Source organism: Mustela nigripes, chromosome 9, assembly GCF_022355385.1.
Source record: "Mustela nigripes isolate SB6536 chromosome 9, MUSNIG.SB6536, whole genome shotgun sequence".
Classification (NCBI taxonomy): Eukaryota; Metazoa; Chordata; class Mammalia; order Carnivora; family Mustelidae; genus Mustela; species Mustela nigripes.
Genome location: NC_081565.1, coordinates 35,048,395 through 35,072,641, shown reverse-complemented (window position 1 = coordinate 35,072,641; position 24,247 = coordinate 35,048,395). Strand labels below are relative to the sequence as shown.

The 24,247-nt window shown below is 40.9% G+C and overlaps 1 protein-coding gene across 8 annotated transcripts in view; it reads right to left on the bottom strand.

The window, feature by feature from the left end:
* The window catches only part of RNF38 (ring finger protein 38), a 139,371-nt gene that overhangs the window by 46,864 nt on the left and 68,260 nt on the right, over positions 1-24,247 (bottom strand). For 4 of the 8 annotated variants that reach the window (XM_059411315.1, XM_059411316.1, XM_059411318.1 and 1 more), the window contains exon 1: positions 4,057-4,161. Coding sequence is in view for 1 of the 8 variants with exons in the window: in XM_059411313.1 (XP_059267296.1) it covers positions 22,135-22,151 (17 nt within the window). In the remaining 7 variants the exon portion in view is untranslated. Of the gene's footprint in view, positions 1-4,056; positions 4,162-4,545; positions 4,657-22,134; positions 22,206-24,247 lie in introns of those variants that run through there. The other 4 variants (XM_059411314.1, XM_059411317.1, XM_059411313.1 and 1 more) reach the window with 2 other exon arrangements.

Sequence of the window (24,247 nt, the reverse complement as noted above, 5' to 3'; positions counted from 1 at the left end):
ATTATTGCTGATCTAACTCTCTACTTTCCTCAATCTTCCTCATTTAAAATTACTTAAGGTATACCATATCTGGAAACTGATACAACTGTATTCTTCTCTAACCTGACAACTGTTGAACATTATGAAGGTAACAGTTAACTTCAGTCTCTGTTCAGAATGCAACCCATGTTTAAAAAGTCCTGCCAAGAAAACATCCCTGAAAGCTGATTAATCTGCAACTCCCCACACTTCATTTTTACTATCTATTTACATATAACTGTATGATTAATTCACCTAGCATAATTGAGAAAAGCACCTGTTTTACAAGACTAAAATTACAGAAAAGTTAAACCTTTTAAGCAGTAATATGATACTATTTTAGGCCATCTTTTGTGTAATGTGGCCTTTCCCTGGGGTAAGCCATAATATAACCAACAATTTAACCTCTGTCTTGAAAAGTCTAATTATTATCAGTTATGGTGCTAAAAATAACATAGGACTTAGATCCAGATATTGTCCCAGAACTCGCTTCCTCCAAAATCACTTCTGATGGCAGCTTCCTTCTCATCCATCATTCATTTACATTTTTCTCATAAAGGTGAGGTAGAGAATATGTAGGTACATGACCTCTAGGACAGCATTTCTTCAAAATAAACTGCTATAAGGCCAAATAGTCTTCTCCAAACAACCACATTACTTGGGGGGAGAAAAAAAAAAGTTGTTCATTGTTATTAGCAGCATACCAACTGGTCAAAAGCACTCAAGTCACAAGTCACAGCCTCTTAGAAGAGGAGAAAAAAGACCAAAACAACCAAAATAGAAGATGAAGAGTCAGATGCTTAGTGTTGACTCCTCCAAGTCTTCCTCGCTTTCCTAAAAAACGAAAAGGTCAAATCCAAATTATCTAAAAATCCACATATTCTCACTGCTTCCACGATGGCAATGTTAATCTCCTGGAAAGTAATCAAGTAGATTTTATTAATTATTTGAACAGTCTGAATCAGTAATCTTTCATCTGATAAATCCTCAGGTTATATGCCAATATATGAATACCCCCAAATAAGAGGAAAGCTCCATGCACAAATATGTTCATCACAGTACCAACAATTTAAAAAGGGAACTAGAGAGGTGCCTGGGTGGCTCAGCCATTAAGCAGCTGCCTTCGGCTCAGGTCATGATCTCGGGAGTCATGGGCTCAAGCCCCACATAGGGGCTCCTTGCTCAGCAGGGAGCCTGCTTCCTCCTCTCTCTCTGCCTGCCTCTCTGCCTACTTGTAATCTCTCTCTGTCAAATAAATAAATAAAATCTTTAAAAAATAATAATAAATAAAAAAATAAAATAAAATAATTTTATTTAGGCTGGTAACTTCTTAGCACAATTAAGATTATCTATTATTGCAATTAAAATGACCTCTTTAAGATTTCAAGATTTATCTCTAAAAATTACAGATTTGGAAAGTGTCTAGACTATAACCAGGGCAAATCAGTATGAAAGATGTATATACATAAATATACATGTATTTGAAAAGGTAAAATGTGACCAAGCTCTTTCCAATTCTTATTAAATAAAATCCATAATTAATTCAAATATTTTGCATAATTAATTCAAATGTCTACTATGTACTAGATGCTATGAATATACGGGGAAAAAGAAATTATTCTTGCCCTCAGATCAGTCTTATAAGGGGCAATTCAACAAGAACTAAACGAGAACAGTGCCCTCTAATAGAGAGCAGAGAATGAAAGGTGCTGAAGTCCTTAAAAAAGGAACATGGAATGAAATAATAAGGGCTGGGGGAAAAATTAGACTGCAAATGGTCCCTCTTACTTTATTTGCTCAAATTTCTTACTTTTTTAATTTACTATACAGAATTAAAGCATTTGGGGCGCCTGGGTGGCTCAGTGGGTTAAGCCGCTGCCTTCGGCTCAGGTCATGATCTCAGGGTCCTGGGATCGAGTCCCGCATCGGGCTCTCTGCTCAGCGGGGAGCCTGCTTCCTCCTTTCTCTCTCTCTCTGCCTGCCTCTCCATCTACTTGTGATTTCTGTCAAATAAATAAATAAAATCTTTAAAAAAAAAAAAAAAGAATTAAAGCATTTGCTTCATCTCCTCCACAAAGGCAGTCACTTCAAGAATTTAACATTTGCTGAATGAATGAACTAGACCAAAACTACACTTAAATGTGTTTACAATCTGTATACTCTCTCCAGAGAAAAATAAAGCTATGAGTTAACCAAAGCAGAAAAGTGAAAACACATGCCTGATGTATGTGGTTAATAGGAAAATAACCTTAAAACTAGTAAATAGACCCAGACACAACACAAACACTAGCAAAGTGAATTACAAAATGAAGGTGGCCTAAATAAAACCAGGACAGTAGAGAGAGAAATAGATGGAACAGACTAGAAGACAAAGATAATCTTGACCAAAAATCTTTCCATACAAACCATCTGAGATTTTTATTCAAGGATTTCTCATCCATACTTCCCACCCACGACCTTGAAAAAAAGTAAAAATGAGCACAGGTTAAGTATGGCAATCTAATTAAAAGTTCATCCAAAGCTGTTGGCAGAGAGACAAGAGATCTACATTCCACATTATGATGCTAACAGATTCAGCCACGTCTAACTATATGTCTATGCCATTTTATGTCTACCCTCCCTCAAGTCAGGTTCTCAACATTTACTCAGATTAATACTTGAAAACTTAGTTCAGCTATAAAAACAGGATGGGTACGTAAACCTCAACAAATACAGAGACAAACTACTTTCCAGTATCGGAGAAGATATCACAGGTGGAAGGACCACGGACCTCATTTACATCCAACTTTCATATTTTGCAGATGAAGCCCTGTGGCCCACAAGGCCAGTTTGTGGCAAAATTTATTTAACTATTGATTTAAAGTCTACCAAATCTCTTAGAGTTAAGTCTCACAGAAAATTATAGAACTGAACTTAAAAACGAACTCCTGTAGTGAGAAGATTTAAAATTTAGTAAAAGAAACATTAGTCCACTAAGTTTACAATCTAGCAAGAAATGGAGAAAGGAGTATGTGAAGAGATACAATTCTCATTTAAAAATCCAGTTAGTAATTTCATCTTTTAACTGCAACTATGTCCCAACTGCACTGTAACTCATCTAACACCTATATTTGGTCTTGTATTGTTATTTCTATAGAAGTCCCAGTTCTTCCTTTCCAGTATGTTGTCTGAAGACAGGAAAAATTTTACTTTGCTCCCAACTGTCCTTAGATTTTTATAAAGTTTTGATTTCACAGAAACTGTGCGAATGTATTTTTATTTTGAGCCTAGTTACCAGGGCTGCTTGCTATTTAAAGGAACTGAAATAAATGTATTAACAATAGCACCTGTAATCAAGGTCAAACACGATCCCAAAAAGGTCTGCAATTCTAACATAACAACCTGATTGAGTATGAGTTGCATACACTTAAATTTTCAAAGTTAAGTGCGCCACGTTAAGAGAAGGCAATCACATGATGCCAGCAATGACATATGTTAAGTATTCATTGCTATTTATGGTGGAAGAATTAGCATACCCAACTTCTGCAGCACAAAGAAGAAACTATGTCTCTTACAGGTCCTAGACACGGATACAAAAACTTTATTTTCTTTAGCTCTCAATAATTTGAAAAATTCCTGGCTCAAAACCAACCTCTCTCATTCTTCAGCCCTGAAAAGAAGAACTTCCATCCCCTGAGAACAAAACGCAGCCTGTCCAGAAACCCGAAGAACAGAAGGACGAGAAAGGACCCTTCCGAACGGGTTCCGCGTTCTCCTGGGTGACATCATTTCACCTGCGCCTCGGCAAAACAGGAGAGCGCGCGCGAGAGAGACCATCTGCCAGGCAACGGCGGGCCGGCGATCCCGCTGGCTGCACCCACACCTCCACGCCGCCGCCACGGGAACAAAGAGCGCCCGGCTGCCGGGCCGCGCCCCGCCAAGCACCGGGCAACCACACCTCCTCCTTGTTGCCGGGAGCGGCCCCCGCAGGCTCCCAACGGCCTGCGACTCGGTCCGTCCCGCCCTCACGCGGGAACCAACGACCGCAGCGGCCAGTACCTGCGACGAGAGGCTCCGCCCTGCGGGGCTGCTCCCGCGGCTCCTTGCCGGGCCGCCGCCTCCTATTGTGACCGCTCGCCCAGCCAGCGGCCAGCTCGCCAGCTCCGCCGTCCCCGGGCCTCCTCACCCCCGGAACCCGGGCTCCGACCGAGGCGCTGTCACGGCGCTTCCTTCCTCCCGGCACCATCACACGGGCCGCGCCAGGAAACAGCTGCACACTCAGAGCTGACAGAGTCCGCTAACGCCTCGGGGGCTGCATCCTCTGCGCCCCCGGGCCCTAACAGCCGGGGCCGCGGCACCGTCCCGCCCCGCCGCACCCCACCTCGGAGCTCGCGAACACAGCGTGCCGCGCCGGCGCACTACCCTCCGCTGCGCGCGCAGGCGACGCCCCTCGCCGCCAGGCCGCAAGATGCGCGAGCACGCGGCACTCCCACTTCTCCGTTCGAGGTCGCTGCCCGCCTCCCCACCTCGTCCCCGACAGGAACAAACCTAGCGAGCACAAAGCGCGAGACCACCAGACGCTCCGCCCCCTTTCCCCCAGGCTCGGCTCCGCGCGCCGAGCCCCCTTTGTTTCCACCCCGCGGGGGAGGGGGAGGGGCGGGGCGGCGCTGCGCGCGTCCGGGCGCGCGATTGGGACTAGTTCCGGCAACAGAGCAGGTCGCACAGCGCCCCTGCGCAGCCCCGCCCCGGCCCGCCTCTCTACCCAGGCGCCCAGCAAGGCCACAAGCTGCTGAACCGGCTCCTGGGACCGACAGTGTATCCCAATTCGTACACATCTTCTCTCCCTTAAGTATGGCTTCTTGGCCGTGTTTCCCTCCTGCAAAACTAGGGAGTCTAACAGTAACTGACCTCACTCAGTTCAAAATGTACTATGTATTCATGTGGACCCAGAAGTGGAATTTTTATTGATGTAGAAGAAGGTGATTAGTCGAAGGTGTCTAACAAAGAAGCAAGGAGGTCGGAACCCAACGTGTCCAACTCTAAGGCTTAATTAAACCTGACAGTTACTCAGACCGTGCTAAGGACTGGAAATGAGATGGATACAAAGACCACAGCGGCATGCTGCCTGTCCCAATCACATTCGAGATCAAAAACGGAAGACAGACATACCATAAAAGCACAATAAATGCAAGGAAAAGACAGCTAAGTGGTATCTGAGGAAAGCTGGGCCAGCAAGGGGGCATTACGCAAAAAGTAGGCTTTATGCAGATAGGAAACTGATTGATGCCATCAAGGATGGTGATCATATTTTAGGGCAGACCAATCGGCAAAATACCCAGGTTCTACTTCTGGCACTACTTAAACCAGTCTCCTTCCTGTTCTGGGCCTTAGCTGCCTGCAGTAGAAAAATAAGGAATCAGACTAAACTGATGTTCAAAGATCTTCTAAATACGCATGAATAACACTATATGGTAATTATTTGTGTACATTTGTCTCCTGTATCGATAAGACGGAGCACTGGCTCTCTTGTTTTGGCTTTGGAAGCCCAAGGTCCAAACCTACAGCCTGAAACACAACAGTAGGTGCTTAGCAACTCTGAAGCAAAGTTCCAGCATCACAAGCTTTTACAATTCCTGGACATAGAGAAGTTAGAATGTTATAACAGGTACCGATAAACACATTCCCTCCCCCAACCCTACACTCCCACTACACAGTCCTTTTATCTAGCAGACCCTTCCTACCAAAGCACCCTGTCTTCCAAAGCAAGCAATTCGTAGATGATTACAACCAAATTGTAAAGGTTTTTCTTTTTCCATGGACACAGTCATAAATCCCAACCATACTTTTAGATGCATCCAACGCAATCGGTTCCTAACTTGAGTCCCTTGTAATTCCCCAACTACTGCTGCAGATTCACCTAGCTTCCAGAAGAACCTCAGCTGCACAAGTTTTCTTATATAATGCAGACCACTATGAAACCACTTTTCTTGTACACCTGGGTATTAGCTATGTGATGAAAGGAGGAAAAGAAGAAAAAAATTGGGAATGGGAAGGGAAATTACCATCTGAGAGCCCTCCAATCAAAAAAGCCAGATTCATCAAGTGCTGAGTCTCAGCATCAAGAATCTATTACAGTCCTTCAGGGTTTCCATCCTTAAGCTTAATGTGAATCCCCTTGGGCCTCAGCCAATCCTTTGTGAGGCAAACTCCATGAGAAAACTTCTCAAATGATTAAGATCTTAGCTACCTGGGCTCTTAGGGCTTAACCCAAGATGTCCCCCTAGATGCAAACAATAATCCCACAAGTCAAGGTTGGATAGTTTGAAATCTATACTGCCATTTCTTCTCAATTGATGTTCTTGTATCTGATGATCTGATGAGCTAGCATCTTGCTAATAAACACTCAAGCAGTGAAATAGGCTTTAAGCTGGGCCACTTTGACCACCCAATGTGGCAAGTGGTAAATTGTAACAGAATACTTGCTCAACCCCAGTCCACCTAAATTTTATTTGGTGTCTCTTCAAAAATGTGCAAAGCCTTGTTGGGAGTGGTGTCCGATAAAACTTTCTACGATAGAAATGGTCAGAATCAGGGCGCCTAGGTGGCTCAGTGGGTTAAGCCTCTGCCTTCGGCTTAGGTCATGATCTCAGGGTCCTGGGATTGAGTCCCGAATTGGGCTCTCTGCTCAGCAGCGAGCCTGCTTCCCTCTCTCTCTCTCTCTGCCCACCTCTCTGCCTACCTGTGATCTCTGTCAAATAAACAAATAAAATATAAAAAAAAAAAAAAAGAAGAAGAAGAAAGAAATGGGCAGTATCTGCACCATCTAAAAGGAGGCCACATGTGGCTACTGAGCACTCAAAATGAGGCTAGGGCATCTAATAAATTGACCAGGATTAATTTAAATAGCTACATATGGGGGCACCTGGGTGGCTCAGTGGGTTAAATAGCTACATATGGTTAGGGACAGCACAATACTTGCAGGCAAAGTAACTGATTGTAGAAAGAGCTTTTTGAGACTTCTGACTCCAAGACTGCTCTTTAAAATCAATTTCCACAACAGAAAAACTGAATGATTACTAAAAGCTTCCTCCTGAGATACCCAAATAATTTAAGTCCCCTTACTTCTAAAATAAAAATACACCAAACACTGCTTACCAAATAGGAAAATATTAAAATTCCCTCAAATATGTCTGGTCGGGCGCCTGGGTGGCTCAGTGGGTTAAAGCCTCTGGCTTTGGTTCAGGTCATGATCTTGGGATCCTGGGATAGAGTCCCGAATCTGGCTCTCTACTCAGCAGGGAGCCTGCTTCCATTCCTCTCTCTCTGCCTGCCTCTCTGCCTACTTGTGATCTCTGTCTGTCAAATGAATAAATTTAAAAAAAAAAAAAAAACCCAAAAAACAAATATGTCTGGTCATTGGGATACCTAGTTAGTGACCTACCATTCTAATACACGGGAATAACAGCTGAGGTTTTGACTGGGTTGGGCTGGATCTTCGAGATGAATCTTTACATATTGATCTTCAATGTATGAGCAAGATGCATCCTTCTATTTATCTGCATCATCAACTTTTTTTTCAGTACTTGCTTTTTTTGTTGTTGTTCTTTGGTTATTCAAGGTTTTATATATAATTACCAATTCTAGAAGTTATTGAATTATACACATGTATATTGTGTAATTATATAGCCATAATATAATTATATGTAATTATTAATTCTAATAGTTTATCTTAATCTTTTTTAATTTTCCGTACATAAAATCCTGCTGCCAGATAATAATGACCACTCAATTTCTTTCTTTCCAACACATTTTTCCTTTTGTCTTGTCTTACTGCATTGGCTAGGACTTCTAGCACAATTCTAAATAGAAACAATGAGACATGCGCTTTTGTCTTATTCCCAAACCAGAAAACTTCCAACATTTCACTATTAAGTATAATGTTTGCAGTAGTTTTTTGGGGTTTTTTTTTGGCAGATTCCTTTAGCAATTAAAAGAGTTGTCTTTTATTTCTAAATTATCAAAAGTTTATCATAAATGAATATTTAATTTATCAAATTTTCCTGCATCTAAGAGAGAATCATATAATTTTTCTGTTAATATGTGAATTACACTGACTGGCTTTGGATGTTAATGCAATTTTGCATTCCTAATAAAGTCCTGTTTTCTTTTATTATCCTTATTATATATTGTTGGATTTGGTTTGCTAACATGTTGGTTAGGATTTTTACATCTGTGTTCTTGAATGAGAATAGCTGTTATTTTCCATTTTTATAATGTCTTTGTCAAGTTTTGTTACAAAGATTATGCCAGCCTTAGAAATGAATCAGAGAGTGTTCTTTTTCTCTCTAGAATAGTTTCTGCAAGAATGGTGTTATGCCTTCTTTAAAAATTTGGTAAAATTTGCTGGTTAGCCAACTGAACTTAGAATTAAGTGTCTTTCCCCTACTTTTTAAAGATTTTATTTTATTTAAGATTTTTATTTATTTATTTGGCGGGGGGAGAGCAGGCTCCCTGCCGAGCAGAGAATCCGATGTGGGGATCCATCCCAGGACCCCAAGATCATGAATGGAGCCGAAGGCAGAGGCTTAACGCACTGAGCCACCCAGGTGCCCCTAAAGATTTAAAGTAATTGCTATACCTGCTGTGGGGCTCAAACTCACAACTCGGAGATCAAGAGTCTCATGCTCCACCAACTGAGCCAGCCAGGTGCCTGACTTTTCCTTATTTTTAACAAAGGAAAAACAACTATAACATTAGGATAGACTTAAGAAAGATTTCATACTAAAAGTCACAATCTGCTTCTAGAAAATTAACTTCCAATCTTGTGAATTTGAAGAGTTCTACTGCTGGAAATCCATTTTTGAGCACATTGCATAAACAATAAGCACAAATAAATTTTACTTAAGTGGTAGTTAAATAATCTACCAAATAGGAAACACAAAATTTGGTTTGGTGTTCAATTTTGCATTTCTAATACATCACAAACTATCTAAACATAATGATTATCTGAAGGACCTTTATACAAGAGAAGTGACTCGGGCTATAGGTTTTCTTGTTCCTTTACATACTTCTATCACAACTCCTTACAGTATTTACTTAATGTCTGTTTTCCCCATTAAACTGTAAGCCCCTCAAGAGCAGGTCCCATCTTTCTTTTGTTATCACTGATGTCCGCAGTGGAAGAATACTGGCTGGTAGAGGATACACAAAAAACAAAGGAGAGGTATTTCTTATTTTAAAATGCTGTAACACACGACTGAAGAGCTTCAGATAAAGAATCAGTTGTCCAGATGCTGAAGAACCACACACACAGAGGGGGAAAAAATGCTATACACTTTTGGGACCTGCCAAAAAAGGTGCTGGGTAGAGAATGGCCTTCCTGCTGGGAGTCCATGACCTTTATAATGAAGAGGCAGTTTCCCACTGTTAACACTGTCAGGAATAGGGCTGTGCTGTCATCATATCCAATGCCAAGTCTCCTGACCGTAATGTTACTCCAACCCCAACCACCACTGCTGAGTTAGTGGCCTGTATTCGGTGTTCTAACATAGCATTAATCACCTTGCCATGTAAATATGTATTTCCTTGAGTCTTTTGCCCATTAGATAGTGAACTCCCTGGTGCCACGGACTAAGTCTCATTGATGCTGGCAAGAGTTCTAGTACATGGCAAGCACTCAATAGTTCAATTAATGATACGTGACATTTCATAGCAGTGGTATATCCAATGTTTTTCTCAACAGACAAATTCCCAGGAAAAAATGAGACACACAAGTAGAACTGGTAGTAAAGAAGGAATGAGGAGACAAAGAAATTTCAAAATTTCCTAAAGCTAGCTCTGCTCACCCTCCTCCCTCACAGTTTCCATCTTTCCACTAAAACCAGCTAAAAAGGATCTAATAAGATGAAGCTACATAGTGGAAAGGTGTAGTGGCCGACCACTTTTCAGGCTACACATTATCTATATTCACAAACAGATGTGATCTAATGCAAAACATCAGCATAAGCACTTGTTACCCATTAAAGTGTTACCACCTGTCAGACTGAAAAGGTTAATAATCAGCAGCTGTCAAAGACCAGAAAGAGCGCGCCTGGGTGGCTCAGTGGGTTAAGCCTCTGCCTTCGGCTCAGGTCATGATCTCAGGGTCCTGGGATTGAGTTCTGCATCAGGCTCTCTGCTTGGCAGGGAGCCTGCTTCCTCCTCTCTCTCTCTCTGCCTGCCTCTCTGCCTACTTGTGATCTCTCTCTGTCAAATAAATAAAATCTTAAAACAAACAAACAAACAAAAAAAAAAACACCAGAAAGAGGTAGCAAAGGCGCACCCAAACCACATCTACTGAAAGCCTCCCCCAATATAGCCAGTTTAGGGATGGAGGAGTGGGCAGACTGCTGTTCCCACAGTATACATAAGATACACCAGGGACTGAACAGTTCTTAGTGCAGTGAAGGTGCATCTCTTAGTGACAGTTCTTTAGGCAGTGAAGGCGAGAAGGGGCTAAAAAGCAGAATGAGGTGAAAGGCCATCAGTGAGGAAAGAGTTCAAGACAGATGAGTAAATAAACCTGAGTGCCCAAGATAAGCCGAGTCAGAAATAAGACAAATAGAGACCAAGATCAAGCCAGAAATGGAGAGGCAAGGGTGCAGACAAAGCAGGCACCGCACATTATAGCATATTCAATCTCTGGAGCAGTATAAACGAGAAAGAGCAGATTCAGAGCATGACCTGCCTTAATGTACACCCTCTGAAACAGAGAGCTTAAAGGCATCTTGCTCATTCTGTTCTGGCAAATAGGGCGCATCTTGGGAGCAATTGGAATTTCTATGACTCTCATTCGAAATTGATCCAGCAGCTCAATCTCAGGGCATATCATAGCCTAATTACTATAGTTTTTAAAAATCCACTGGACAGACCCAGGCAATGAAAAGAGTTAACCACACACAGATCTAATAAAGCCTGTTATTTCACTGTCAGGGATCAACCATTTATTATTTCTGACATAAAGTATTATATTTAAGGGTTTTTTTCAGTGTTTTGGTATTATGAATATTTGGTAATATTCTGATGAATATTCTCCTACATATATACAGCTTGGCCTGCATTTGAAAAAACATCCAAAAGGGCGCCAGGGAGGCTCAGCATCTGCCTTTGGCTCAGGTCACGATCCCAGGGCCCTGGGATCCAGTCCCGCCATAAGGCTCCCTGCTCAGCGGAGAGTCTGCTTCTCCCTCACTCTCAATCTCTGGAGCTCTGTGCTCTCTCTCAAATAAAGAAATAAATCTTTAAAAAATAAAATGTGTTCATAAAGGTAATTTTTTTTTTTTAAGGAGTTTCTTACTTACATATTCAACAGAGACAGACAGTGAGAGAGGGAACACATGCAGGGGGAGTGAATGAGAGAGAAGCTGGCTTCCTGCTAAGACGGGGCTTGATTCCAGGGTCTTGGGATCATGACCTGAGCTCAAGGCAGATTAACGACTGAGCCACCCAGGCGTCCAAATAAAGGTAAATTTCTAACAGTGCAATTGCTGTTTCAAAGGGCCTTTGTTTTTTAATTACAAGAAATGCTACTGAATTGCCTTCTAAAAAGCTGCGCCAAGTTTAACTCCAACAGTAAATGATAGGAGTCAACTCTGAAGAAGAAACAGAAGTGTTTATGGGCATCCCCTGAAGAAAGATAGGCTAACTCATTCTCTGCAGTAGGCCAAGAACTAGGGCAAGAAGCCCTGAAAACAAGACTTGGGCCAGGATACTCAGAGAACAGTCATATTTCATAACCAGCTTTAAATTCTCTTTGTTTTAATTCCCTATTAAAACCCTTTACTATGGTCTTATTAAATCCAACAGCCTAGGAAGTGAGCCCAAACTGGAGACAAAGTGACACTAGTGAGAGTAGCAGCACTTAGAAAAGGTGGTGACCACCAGGTCCTGAGTCAAAGGGCTAGCTAGGAGGGCAAGCAGCCACCAGAAAAGATACCTATGGCGTCCCAGGAACACCTGGAGAGGAAGGTCCGCTAAAGCTGGTCATCTGCAGCTAAAAGTAACAAGGACTCAAATCATTAATAATTAGACACTGAAGTAAAATATGACCCCAAAAGCCAGTAAACATGGACCATACTTAAGTAAGTGCTTCAAGAAAATAAATCATAATATAGGCACTGGCTGAGAAATAGAAAAGCAGACAGACAACTAGCACCTTCACTTTGGCCAAGATGAAAGAAACATGAGAATGTTCTCTAAACAGATCAAAACACAAGATTATCTTGTACCTTTCACCATGTTTAATGGAAAACAGAATTTCCCGCAGGGAATGCTGGTGGAGCTCATGTGACTGCATAGTTGATACCCTACATGGATGATGCCCCCCCCACCCCCCGGCTACTGAATTCTACCCTGCATTCATGAAATGTGACCAGCTCACTGAAAATGCCAGTGTCCTCCTGGTAGCATCCATTGATGACATACACTGAAGACACCAACTAACCAGGGTAGTTTTGCACAGGCATTGTGATACACGGCACATCTCTGCAAACCCTGTACCCTCTGGCCCAAGCCACATTCAAGAGGCCTTTTCCTCACTTCACGTTAAAGAAGAAAGTGCGTTACCTGAGCAGATTCACACAAAACAGAAGTGAGCACCTTAAATAAAAACCCTTAAAGCAGGACAACCTTCAAAGAGCAAATATAAAATTTAAGCTCCCCCAGAAGTTTATTTCTCTCTCCTCTGATTACTTGTTCCTGTTACGGTGTTTTATAAAAACAAATTAAATTTAGCAGGCAATGACATATCCAAAGTCAAGATAAGAATGCCACATAACAATTATCTCAAATACCTATCGTCACAATGTATTTTTAATCACCTCAGATATTCCACAGCATGGTAAAGTACTTTTGCACAGTAAGGCAGAGAGAATCTCTTTAAAAACACAGTGCATCACATAATATCATATAGCTCAGAAAGTGTAATACAAAATTCTAAAACTTTAGGAAAATGTAGGGAAATATCTGAAGATATTCTGGAGACAGATTTCCCAAAAGTCTATGCAATAAATACATTTCAAAGGACTATACCAATAGACTTGTTCCCAAAATAATTTTAAATTTCTGAATGGGGAAAACACTTCATTAAAAATTAAAAGCTCGGGGGGCGCCTGGGTGGCTCAGTGCATTAAAGCCTCTGCCTTCCGCTCAGGTCGTGATCCCAGGGTCCTGGGATCGAGCCCCGCATCAGGCTCTCTGCTCAGCTCAGCGGAGAGCCTGCGAGTTCCTTCTCTCTCTGTCTCTGCCTGCCTCTCTACCTACTTGTCTGTCAAATAAATAAATAAAAATTTTTTTTAAAAATTAAAAGCTTAGAAATTTTTGCGAATGACAGATGATTAATGTTCCTATACAAATTGACAGGAAAACAGGAATATCCCAAAAGAAGAGAAAATTATGTGAAAAGACAAATTTTTAAAAAAGCAGTAAGTGACTAAGGAACAAATGAACATATAAAGAGTTCTACAATCTCAGTGGTAATCACAGAAATACTCATTAAAACAATTAGAAAGCATTTTTCAACAATCATTCACAAAGTAACTTGACATTATGGATGCTTTCAATGTGAAAAGGAAGTGAGACAAGCATTCTCATATGGAAGCATAAACTGATGCATATGTGTGAAAAAATATACCAAAAAAGACAAAGGCTGAAAAAATTGCTCGAATCCTTTGATTCAATTCTACTCTAGTAATCCAGGCTCAAGGAATACATCATTCAAAATTTATTACATAGCTACAATAATCAAAACACTATGGTACCAACATAAGGACAGATACATAGATCAATTGAACAGAAGAGAGAGCTCAGAAATAAATCCCTGCATACATGCTCAAGCCTCAAAGGGTCAAAAGGGTCCCAAGACAATTCAATGGGAAAAGAACACTCTTTTCAGCAATGGTGTTGGGAAAACTAGATACCCAAATGCAAAATCAACTTACCATACCCTATTACACAAAAATTAACTCAAATAAGTGAAGGATACAAACTTAAGAACTGAAACTATAGAACTTCAAAGGTAAAAACATAGGGGAAAACCTTCATGAGATTGGGTTTGGCAATAATTTCTTGGCTAGGACATCAAAGCGCAGGCAGTAAGAGAAAAAGATGAGCACCCAAGGAGGGAAAAGGGTAGAGGGAGAGAACCCCCAGTCAACTCTCTGCTGAGAGGGAGCCCGAAGCTGGGCTCAATCCATAACCCATGAGATCATTACCTGAGCTGAAACCAAGAGTCAGATGCTTAACTGACTGAACTACCCAGGCAACCCCCAAAATGAGAACTTTTGTGCAAAGGACACAACCAATAGAGTAAAAAGGCAACCTCTAAAATGGGAGAAAGTATTTGCAAATCATCTGTCTGATAAGGGGTTATATAGAGAATACATAAAGAACTCCTACAATCAAACAAAAACCAATCTCTCTGATATGAGGAATTTGAGAGGCAAGATGGGGGGGCTAGGGTGTAGGGAAGGAAAAAATGAAACAAGATGGGATCAGGAGGGAGACAAACCAGAAGACTCTTAATCTAACAAAACAAACTGAGGGTTGCTGGGGGGTGGGGGGGAGGGAGAGGATGGTTGGGTTATGGAGTCTGGGGAGGGTATGTGTTCCAGTGAGTGCTGTGAAATGTGTAAGCCTGACCATTCACAGACCTGTACCCCGGGGGAAATAATACATTATATGTTAATAAAAATAATTAATTTTAAAAAACTAATTTTAAAATGGGCAAAGGTTGAGGCCCTTCAGTGCCTTAGTCGGTTCAGCATCTGACTCTGTCTGAGGTCATGCGAGCCCGGCACTGGGCTCCACACTGAGCATGGAACCTGCTTAAAATTCTCTCTCCCTCTGTCTCCCCAACCCCCACAACTTGCTTGTGTACTCTCTCTGAAGGGGGGGGAGGGGGCAGGCAAAGATCTTGAACAGACATTTCTCCAAAGAAGATAAATGACCAATAAGCACATGAAAAGATGCTCAGCATCACTAATCAGTAGGACAAGGCAAATCAAAACCACAATGATGTATGACCTCACACCCAATAGGATGGCTACTATTAAACACAGTAACAACAGAAAATAACAAGTGTTGGCAAGGATGTGAAATGTAAACTGGTACAGCCACTTTGGAAAACAGTATAGCAGTTCCTCAAAACTCTAAAAATATAAATGATGCAGCAATTCCACTTCTGGGTATATACCCAAAAGAATTGAAAGCAGAGTTTCTAAGAGAGATTTGTGTACCTATGTTCCTAGTAGCATTAGTCACAAAAGCCAAAATGTGGAAGCAACCCAAGTGTCCATTCACAGATGAAAGAATAGATAAAATGTGCTGCATACATACAATGGAATGTTACTCAGCCTTTAAAAGTAAAGAAATTCCAGGGAGCCTTGGTGGCTCAGTGAGTTAAAGCCTCTGCCTTCGGCTCAGGTCATGATCCCGGAGTCCTGGGATCAAGCCCCTCACCAGGCTCTCTGCCAGGGGGGAGCCTGCTTCCTCCTCTCTCTCTGCCTGCCTCTCTGCCTACTTGTGATCTCTGTCAAATAAATAAATAAAATAAAATAAAGAAATTCCAACATTCATGCAACAACAAGAACGAACCTTGACAACACCAAGTGAAATAAGCCAGTCACAAAAAGACAAATATGGGGCACCTGGGTGGCTCAGTCTGAAGAGCACCGTACTCTTGGTTGCAGCTCTGGCAATGATCTCCCGGTTGTGAGGGGAGTCTGCTTGAGATTCTCTCCCTTTGCCCCTCCCCCTGCGCATGCTCCAGCGCTCTCTCAAATGAATAAATCTTAAAACAGAAATACAAATATTTTATGACTCCATTTATATGAGGTACACAGAGCACCCAAATTCATAGACAGAAAGGACAATGGTAGTCGCCAGGGGCTGTGCAGGAGAAAACAAGGGGTTACTATTTAATGGATACAAAAAGTGTCCATTTACAAGATAAGAGAGCTCTGGAGATTGGCTGCACAACAATGTAAATGTACTTAACACTACTGAACTGTATCAGACCTAATATGATTAAAATGGTATATTCTAGATGTATTTTTACCACAGTTCAAAAAAAATCTCATCACAGCAGCAAAAGGAATGTTTAAAAATAAAAACCTGACCATGTCATTCCTTCGCTTAAAACCTTCCAAAGGCTTCATATAAACAGGCAGAACAAAAACTAAACCTTCCCTGGCTTACCAAATTTTCTACATGACCTGTCCTGTGCCTATCTCTTCAGCCTCATCTCATACCACTTCTACCCTCATTAACCTTGCTGGTACACATCAGACTTCCTTCTGTTTGGACATCTTTCTAGCCCCAGGGCCTTCGCACTAGCCCTTTCCTCTCCCTAGGATGTTCCCCTCATGACCCAAATTTTTACAACTTGTTACTTCCTATTATTCGGACCTTAGCTTAAGTGTTGCCTTCTTCTTCTTCTTCTTTATTAAGATTTTAATTTGAGAGAGAGAGAGAGAGAGAGAGAGAACCCACACACACAAGTAAGGTGGAGGGGGAGAGGGAAAAGCAGACTCCCCGCTGAGCAGGGAGCCCAACCAGAGCTCTATCCCAGGACCCTAAGATCATGACCTGAGCTGAAGGCAGATACTTAACCAACTGAGCTACCAGGTGCCCCAAGTGTCACCTTCTTAAAGGCCTTCACTAACACCCAGAGTAGCCAACTGGCCAATTAATTGTTCAGCACTTAAGAATATCTGATTATGTACTGATTTACATATGCAGTCCATTTTCTGCCCTTTTCACAAAAATATAAGCACCAGAAGAACAAGAACTTTCCTTGCTAGTCTTTTCATCACTCTATCTTGGTGACTCAACAGTGTCTGGCACATAGTAGGCACTTAATAAATATACACTGTATGAATAAATGCATAATAGCTTTCTAAAATGACCTAAAACTCTACAATTAAAGGCAGATTAAATAAATTACCATGTATCCTTATGGTAGAACATTATGCAGCCATTTTAACTGATGTTCAAGTATATATAGTATGCAGATTATATTTCCCAAGATGACCATACATAGTAAATTCTCCCACCCTTCATTCTCTTCTTCTTATGTTGACATTACTCCCCAGTGGTGAGACTGAGGTTCCCACCTCTTGAATTTGGGCAGGCCCGTTACTATGCTGGAAGTGATGCTTTGTGACTTCTAAGCTAGGTCATAAAAGGCCGTAACAGCATCTGTCTGGTCCTCTTGTTGCAGTCACTCTTGCAATCAAGCTGCCAAGCTGTGAGGAAGCCCACACTACATTTAGGTGCTCAGGCCAAGGGTACCAGTTGAAGTACCAGCTGACAACCAGCATCAACCATCTAACATGCGATTGAGAACTTCAAGATGACCCCAGCCTCAGCCTCCATCTGACTGCAACCATATAAGAAAACCCGAAGCAAGAGCTACCTAGCTGAGCACAGGAAACCCCAGAATTGTGAAAGATACAAGTGTTCTATACCAAATCAACTTTAGGGTCATTAGTCACATAGTCATAGATAATCAGAGCAATTTAGTTTTATTTTAACCATGAAGAGAATGCAGACAGTGAGTTTTCTTATGAAATAATCTATCTCCGTGTATTGTTCTTGCCCCTGTGCTTAAAAAAATAAAATCTCCAAAAATAAAAGAGCTTTTTTTTTTTAAGATTTTATTTTATTCATTTATTTGACAGAGATCAGAAGTAGGCAGAGAGACAGGCAGAGAGAGAAGAGGAAGCAGGCTCCCTGCAGAGCATAGAGCCCCACGTGGGGCTCAATCCCAGGACCCTGGGATCATGACCCAAGCCGAAGGGAGAGGCCCTAACCCACTGAGCCACCCAGGCGCCCCTGAAAGAGCTCTGTAACTGACATTTTTTTAAACTGACCATAAGATTTGGAATGGCCACTGAACATACAAAAAAATCCTCAGCATACTTAGTCATTAGAGAAATGGAAATTAAAACACATCCATTATGAACAACCACTGAGATGTCGCACATTGTATACAACGGCTACAATCTGAAAGACTACTGGAGAGTACTGGATGTAAACATGCAGATGTGAATAAAGTGGAACCCTCATGCATGTGCTGGAATGCACAATGGTGCAGCCACTTTGCAAAACAGTTTAGTAGACCTTCAAAATGTAAACATATATCCTGTGACCAAATGAACAAAAATGTACTTACACAAAAAATGTTCCTAGCAGTGTTATTCGTAAGAACCAAAATAAGAAAACAGATTTATCAACTTGTGACTGTAGAAATAAAATGTGTTAGATGCACACAATCGAATATTGTTCACCCATAAAAAAGAATAGAAGAGTGATTCATGCTACAACATAGACAAATCTTGAAATCATCATGCTAAGTGAGAGAAGCCAGAGACACAAAGGCCACATATTACATGATTCCACATATAAATGTGCAGAATAGACAAATCCATTAAAACATAAAGATCAGTGGTTGCCAGGAACTGACAGAAGGAATAATGGACAGTGACTGCTAATGGGTATGGGTTTTTGAGTGAGGAATATTAAAACTGTTCTAAAATTAGATGGTGGAGATAGTTGTACAACTCTGAATATACTAATAGCCACTACTAACAAAAATGAAAAATATTTTATACAAATATAACTTCAATTACTATTGTTATTACTAAATTCCAATTGTTACTTCTGGGTAGAGGGGTTAAAACTAGAGCCACATATCTTTTTATAATCAACATGTAACTTTAAAAAAAAAAAAACTAAAAAATGTGAAGATCAAGATTCATATACAGTCATGAAAGAAAAACCAGTAACACATTTCCTACCTTCCCTAAAAGCAGTCTGCATGGCATTATCTGTACACAAGCTGGACTGATGCCTCCTTCCATGACAAATGGACCCTAAGGCTAGCACAAGAAAGTTTTGTCTAGAAAAGACTTCTGCTCTGAGTAGCTCTGTTCACATACATGCCAATTTAGAAAGAATTCTCCCATTTCTCCATCTCAAGTGACCAGCCTTCCTGGAAGTGTTCCAGGCCACTCTGGGGAAGTGTACCATTGAGACTACAAATTAATTAATCTCGGGACACCTGGGTGGCTCAACTGGTTAAGTGTCTGCGTGGGGCTCAGGTCATGATCCCAGAGTCCTGGGATTTCCACCCCCACCCCCTATATGGCTCTCTGCTCAACGGGGAGCCTACTACTTCTCTCCTGCTTGTGCTCTCTCTCTCTTACAAGTAAATAAATAAAATCTTTTTTAAAAAATTGTAATTTATCTCACCCTTGGTTCCATCCCCAGTCACACACAGATTAGTTAAATTGAGGCAGCTTTTAAGAAAAATCACCTTTGGCTCCCAGAAGACCTGAGAAATGGATCATGCCTGAAAGTTAAGCGGGGATACTAAGCAAGGCATCAACATGTGTTTTGACAGTCTGTACAATCAGAATAGCAAAGCAAATATTTTACATGAATGGTACAGGGGACAGAAGATGTGTTCTAGACCCAGCACTACAGGGTGACTCCTAAACAGGTCATTTCTTCCAGTAGGGTCACAGCTTCCAAGTTTATTTCAAAGAGAGGGTTGAATTGGCTCTGCCTATAATCCCTTCAATTCTCAAAGTGAGAGAATGTATGTGTGTCTATGTCTGCACACACATTCAAGCGGTATGTATTGGGTAGCAGGTTCATTTTTGGTTTTCCGAAACGATTTGTTACAGAAAGAAGTCAGCAGCTGTGGCAAACATACAGATCTGATTTTTAAGCACACTATTTTCCTCCCCAGAATAATGCCTGATAATCCCATTCAAAGCTGCATTCTATACTATCCAACTCTTTGTGGTTCTCATCCCCCTTATTCTGCTGTACATTTTCTTTAATCCACTGCACTTATTCTAACATAGTCTATTATTTACATATTGTTTATTTTTATTGTCTGCTCACCAGCTGGACTGTATACTCATGAAAAACAGCAGTCTTTGTTTTGTATTCTGATATCTGTTTCCTAAGTGCCTACTCACATAGATGCCAATCAATACATTTGACTGAACCAGCTGGGTATAAATACATAGTCAAAAGACAAATCCAGGGACGCCTGGGTGGCTCAGCGGGTTAAGCCTCTGCCTTCAGCTCAGGTCATGATCTCAGGGTCCTGGGATAGAGCCCCACATCGGCAGGGAGCCTGCTTCTTCCTCTCTCTCTGCCTACCTCTCTGCCTACTTGTGATCTCTCTCTCTCTCTCTCTCTCTCTCTGTCAAATGAATAAATAAAATCTTTAAAAGAAAAAAAGACAAATCCATTCTCTCCATTTCCCTCTGGGAAACAATCGTTAGTATACACACTCCAAGCAGGAAAGGGAAGAGCAGTTTCTCACAATTCTTTGAGAACTGGGCTGATCAAGTGACCAAAGTCCTTAAGTTCTCTTCCCCCTTCCCACATATTCTGGAAAAAAATCTCATCTCCTAAAAGCACAAAACTGGTCATACAAATATTCAGAAATTAGAAGCAAATACACTTTAAAGTAGCTGCCAAGTTTTTCGTAGAGGTGGATAGAAAGCTCATCTCCAGATCCTTGAACCTGGAGACAGAACAGAGCACAGTCTGGCATCACCACCACAAATGAACAAACGGAGAAAGGCATATTATACTAAGCAGGGGAAAGAAAACTTAACTCAAAAACATCTTCACAATTACAAAGCACAAATGTATGCAATATTAAGGGCCTAAAGCGATTCTGTCTTTCCTGCCATCATCTTTCGTTTTCCAATGCTCACATCTACAATCTGGAGTATACTGAATTTTACAGCACCAACTGTATAGTCTAGTATAGTCTCTTTCAGTGGCTTGCTTCTAAAATAAGTTAAAAGTTAAATCCATGCCTCTGGATTACTGTAATAATAAAAGAGACTCTGGAATGCTAAAAGCATACCTCTCTCTGTAAACAGACTGAAATCTGTCTGAGCAAAACTCACAAAGACAGAGAGATCAATGCACAGAACAAAGAAAGCCATTTGGAAAATCCCAATGACCAACCAACTTCTTGATCTAGCTCCAACAGGATGAGGGAGGAGGCTCTTGATTAAAACAGCAGAGAAAAGGATCACTTGGATTGGTCTGCCTGGGAAAACTACCAAGGGAGTGATACATTCCTGCATGTAAGACACAGGAAATGGGAGGGAAGCCACTGGAAACTGATGATGGAAAAGACTAAATTTAAGCCCATCCAACATCAGCAGCCAGATGTTCCAAGTACCAAGCCCACATTAGTATCTACTCCAAGGGCTGGGCCATCAAGGGCGCTGATGAGTACTGGAAAGCCCCCAAGACCAGATTTCTTTAGAGAAGAAACAAAACACCAAAATGAAACAAAACTACCAACGGTTTAGACCTGATTTTAAAAACAAACCAAAAAAAGGGGGCCCAAAGCAGGTTTCTTTGGCATGAAACAAACAGGTTCTGTTCTCAATCCTCGCCATTAAATTGGGTTTTGGATATAGAGAAAAAAAGTATGAGAAGCATAACCAAACACAATCAACTACAAAAACAAACCAAACTGAAATGGCTAAGATATTTCAATCTACAAACAGACATAAATTCCTGAGATAATTAGCAGTGTTGGGAGCACCTGTTCATATACTAAGATAATCCTCTCAATCTGTGCAAGAAAAGAGGAAGCAGAGTGACGGAAACAAAGGGTAAAAAAATGAAGAGTTTATGGGGCGCATGGGTGGCTCAGTGGGTTAAGCCTCTGCCTTCAGCTCAGGTCATGATCTCAGGGTCCTGGGATCGAGCCCCACATCGGGCTCTCTGCTCAGCAGGGAGCCTGCTTCCCCCTCTCTCTGTGCCTGCCTCTCTGCCTACTTGTGGTCTCTCTTTCTCTCTGTCCAATAAAAATAAATAAAATCTTTAAAAAAAAGAAAATGAAGAGTTTATCAAGAGTCCAGCCCACCACCTCAAAATTATGCTCAAGTATTCTGGAACAGTCTAATAATATGACCCATAAACCAGGAAGGCCCTGGATTTCAACATTGTACACACCCTCCTGGCCCTATGTCCACAGTTATGCAAATGAATCCAACAATAAAGGGCAGCATGCATTTTCACCATGATAGACATCAACACAGACCTCACCTTGTCACTGTCATCATGACAAATGTGGTCGTGATGGATGGACTGGCACTGAAAAGAAGCACCAACACTACCTACAAGAAAAAGGGAGGAAAAGTTAAGATGCAGTAAGTCCTCACATTTAAAAGGTGCTTTTATATCTATTATCCCATCTAATCCTCAACAATATTCACAAGTAGGCTGGATAGGGATTATTGTTCACGCAGTTTAATTAAGCAAAACAAAACAAAACAAAACAGAGAGGTTGACTTGAACAAAGTAGTAGTCAGTGAAGTGGGTCTGAAACTAGCTCTCGTTGTTCAAACTCCTTATTCACCATTTTCTACTATACTGAGCAGTTTAGCTTTCAAAGGCCACCTAAATCAACATAACAGCTTTTAATAAGGCAAACCTTTCTAGAGGGTGCCTGGGTGGCTCAGCTGGTTAAGCAACTGCCTTCGGCTCAGGTCATGATCCTGAGTCTGGGGATGGATTCCCACATCGGACTCCCAGCTCCACAGGGAGTCAGCCTCTCCCTCTAGGATCTTCTCCTCTTTCATGTGCTCTCTCTCTCTTTCTCACTCAAATAAATAAGTAAAATCTTAAAAAAAAAAAAAGAAAGAAAGAAAGAAAGAAATAAGTAAGAAAGATATATACCCCTCTTCAGACTACACAAACTTTCTCTGAGGAAAAAAGATTACCCTATAAATTCTTAGTATACAGATAATACAATCTAATACACAATCATATAAGATTACAAATAAGTTACTGCCTTAAAAGTATGTATTTTAATAGACATATTTGTTAATTTGAAGAACTATCTCCTAATAGTAACTGTTTTTAATAGTGATATTTCTAACTAATCGGAAAATAAATGTTTATACAATAAATGATTAAAACAACTAATTAGTCATTTGAAAAAGTTTTGGTTCTTATGTCATACCATATAGAAAACGGTGGCTCAAAGATATAGGCAAATATAAAAAAACAGGAAGTCAGTTTTAAAAGAAAATGCAGACTAAAAAAAAAAAGGAAAATAAGGACTTGAAATATAATCTTGGAGTAAGAAAACCCTTTTGAAAGATAGCCAAAACAAAAACTACAAATAAAAAGTTAGTAGGCATGACTATCTACCTCGGGTGAGCAAAATCACTTCTCCTCAAGCATGAGAATTTGACTTAGGGATAATCCCTGTTAACCTGATTAAAACAATATGCCACATACATGACTTGGGAACATTGCTTATGATGGAAATTGCCAAACTAGTAAGCTGCATCTGGACTAGAAGTACAACAGACACTTAGTAGGAAGTCAGGTTTTGAGCTTCTCTGGGTCTGGTGACATGTAATGAAGGCATGTCCCTTGCAGAGGACCCTGGAAACTATGCCTCTGGAGTTCTCTACAGCACCAAAATGTGCATAACATTTTTTTGAATTAAATTTCCAAAAGAGCACTTTGGAGAATATGAACTGCTACATGGACAAGGACTCCCACTATTTTTCTTTTTTTAAGATTTAAAAAAAAAAAAAAAAAAAGATTTTATTTTTCAGTAATCTCTATATCCAATGTGGGGCTTGAACTCAAAACGCCAAGATCAAGAGTCCCATGCTTTACCAACTGAGCAAGCCAGGTGCTCCCGGACTTTCACTATCTTACTTACAGTTTCTGTCCTAAATCCTCCTGAAGAAAGTGGTACCAAGTGAGACCTACGGTGGTTTTACCGGTCTGGTAAACCTAAGATATCCCACTGCTACCTACCATATTCTGATGTCCAACTATTTCATGTGCAACTGAGAATGCTACCAACTAAACTTTGACACATTTTTAAAATATTAAACATTTTTTATTTCACACTTACTGAAGTAACTTTTAAAGGTAGATTTTTATTATATATTATTATTATGTGCTGATAAAAAGAAAATCATGTCAGAATGGCTAAGATCAAAAACTCAAGAAATAACAAATGGTGAGGATGTGGGGGAAAATTCTCATGCACTGTTGGTAGGAATGCAAGTTGGGACAGTCACTACAGAAACAGTATGGGGGCTCCTCAAAAAATTAAAAATAGGAGCACCTGGGTGGCTCAGTCAGTTAAGTGCCTGCCTTCAGCTCAGGTCATGATCTCAGAGTCCTAGAA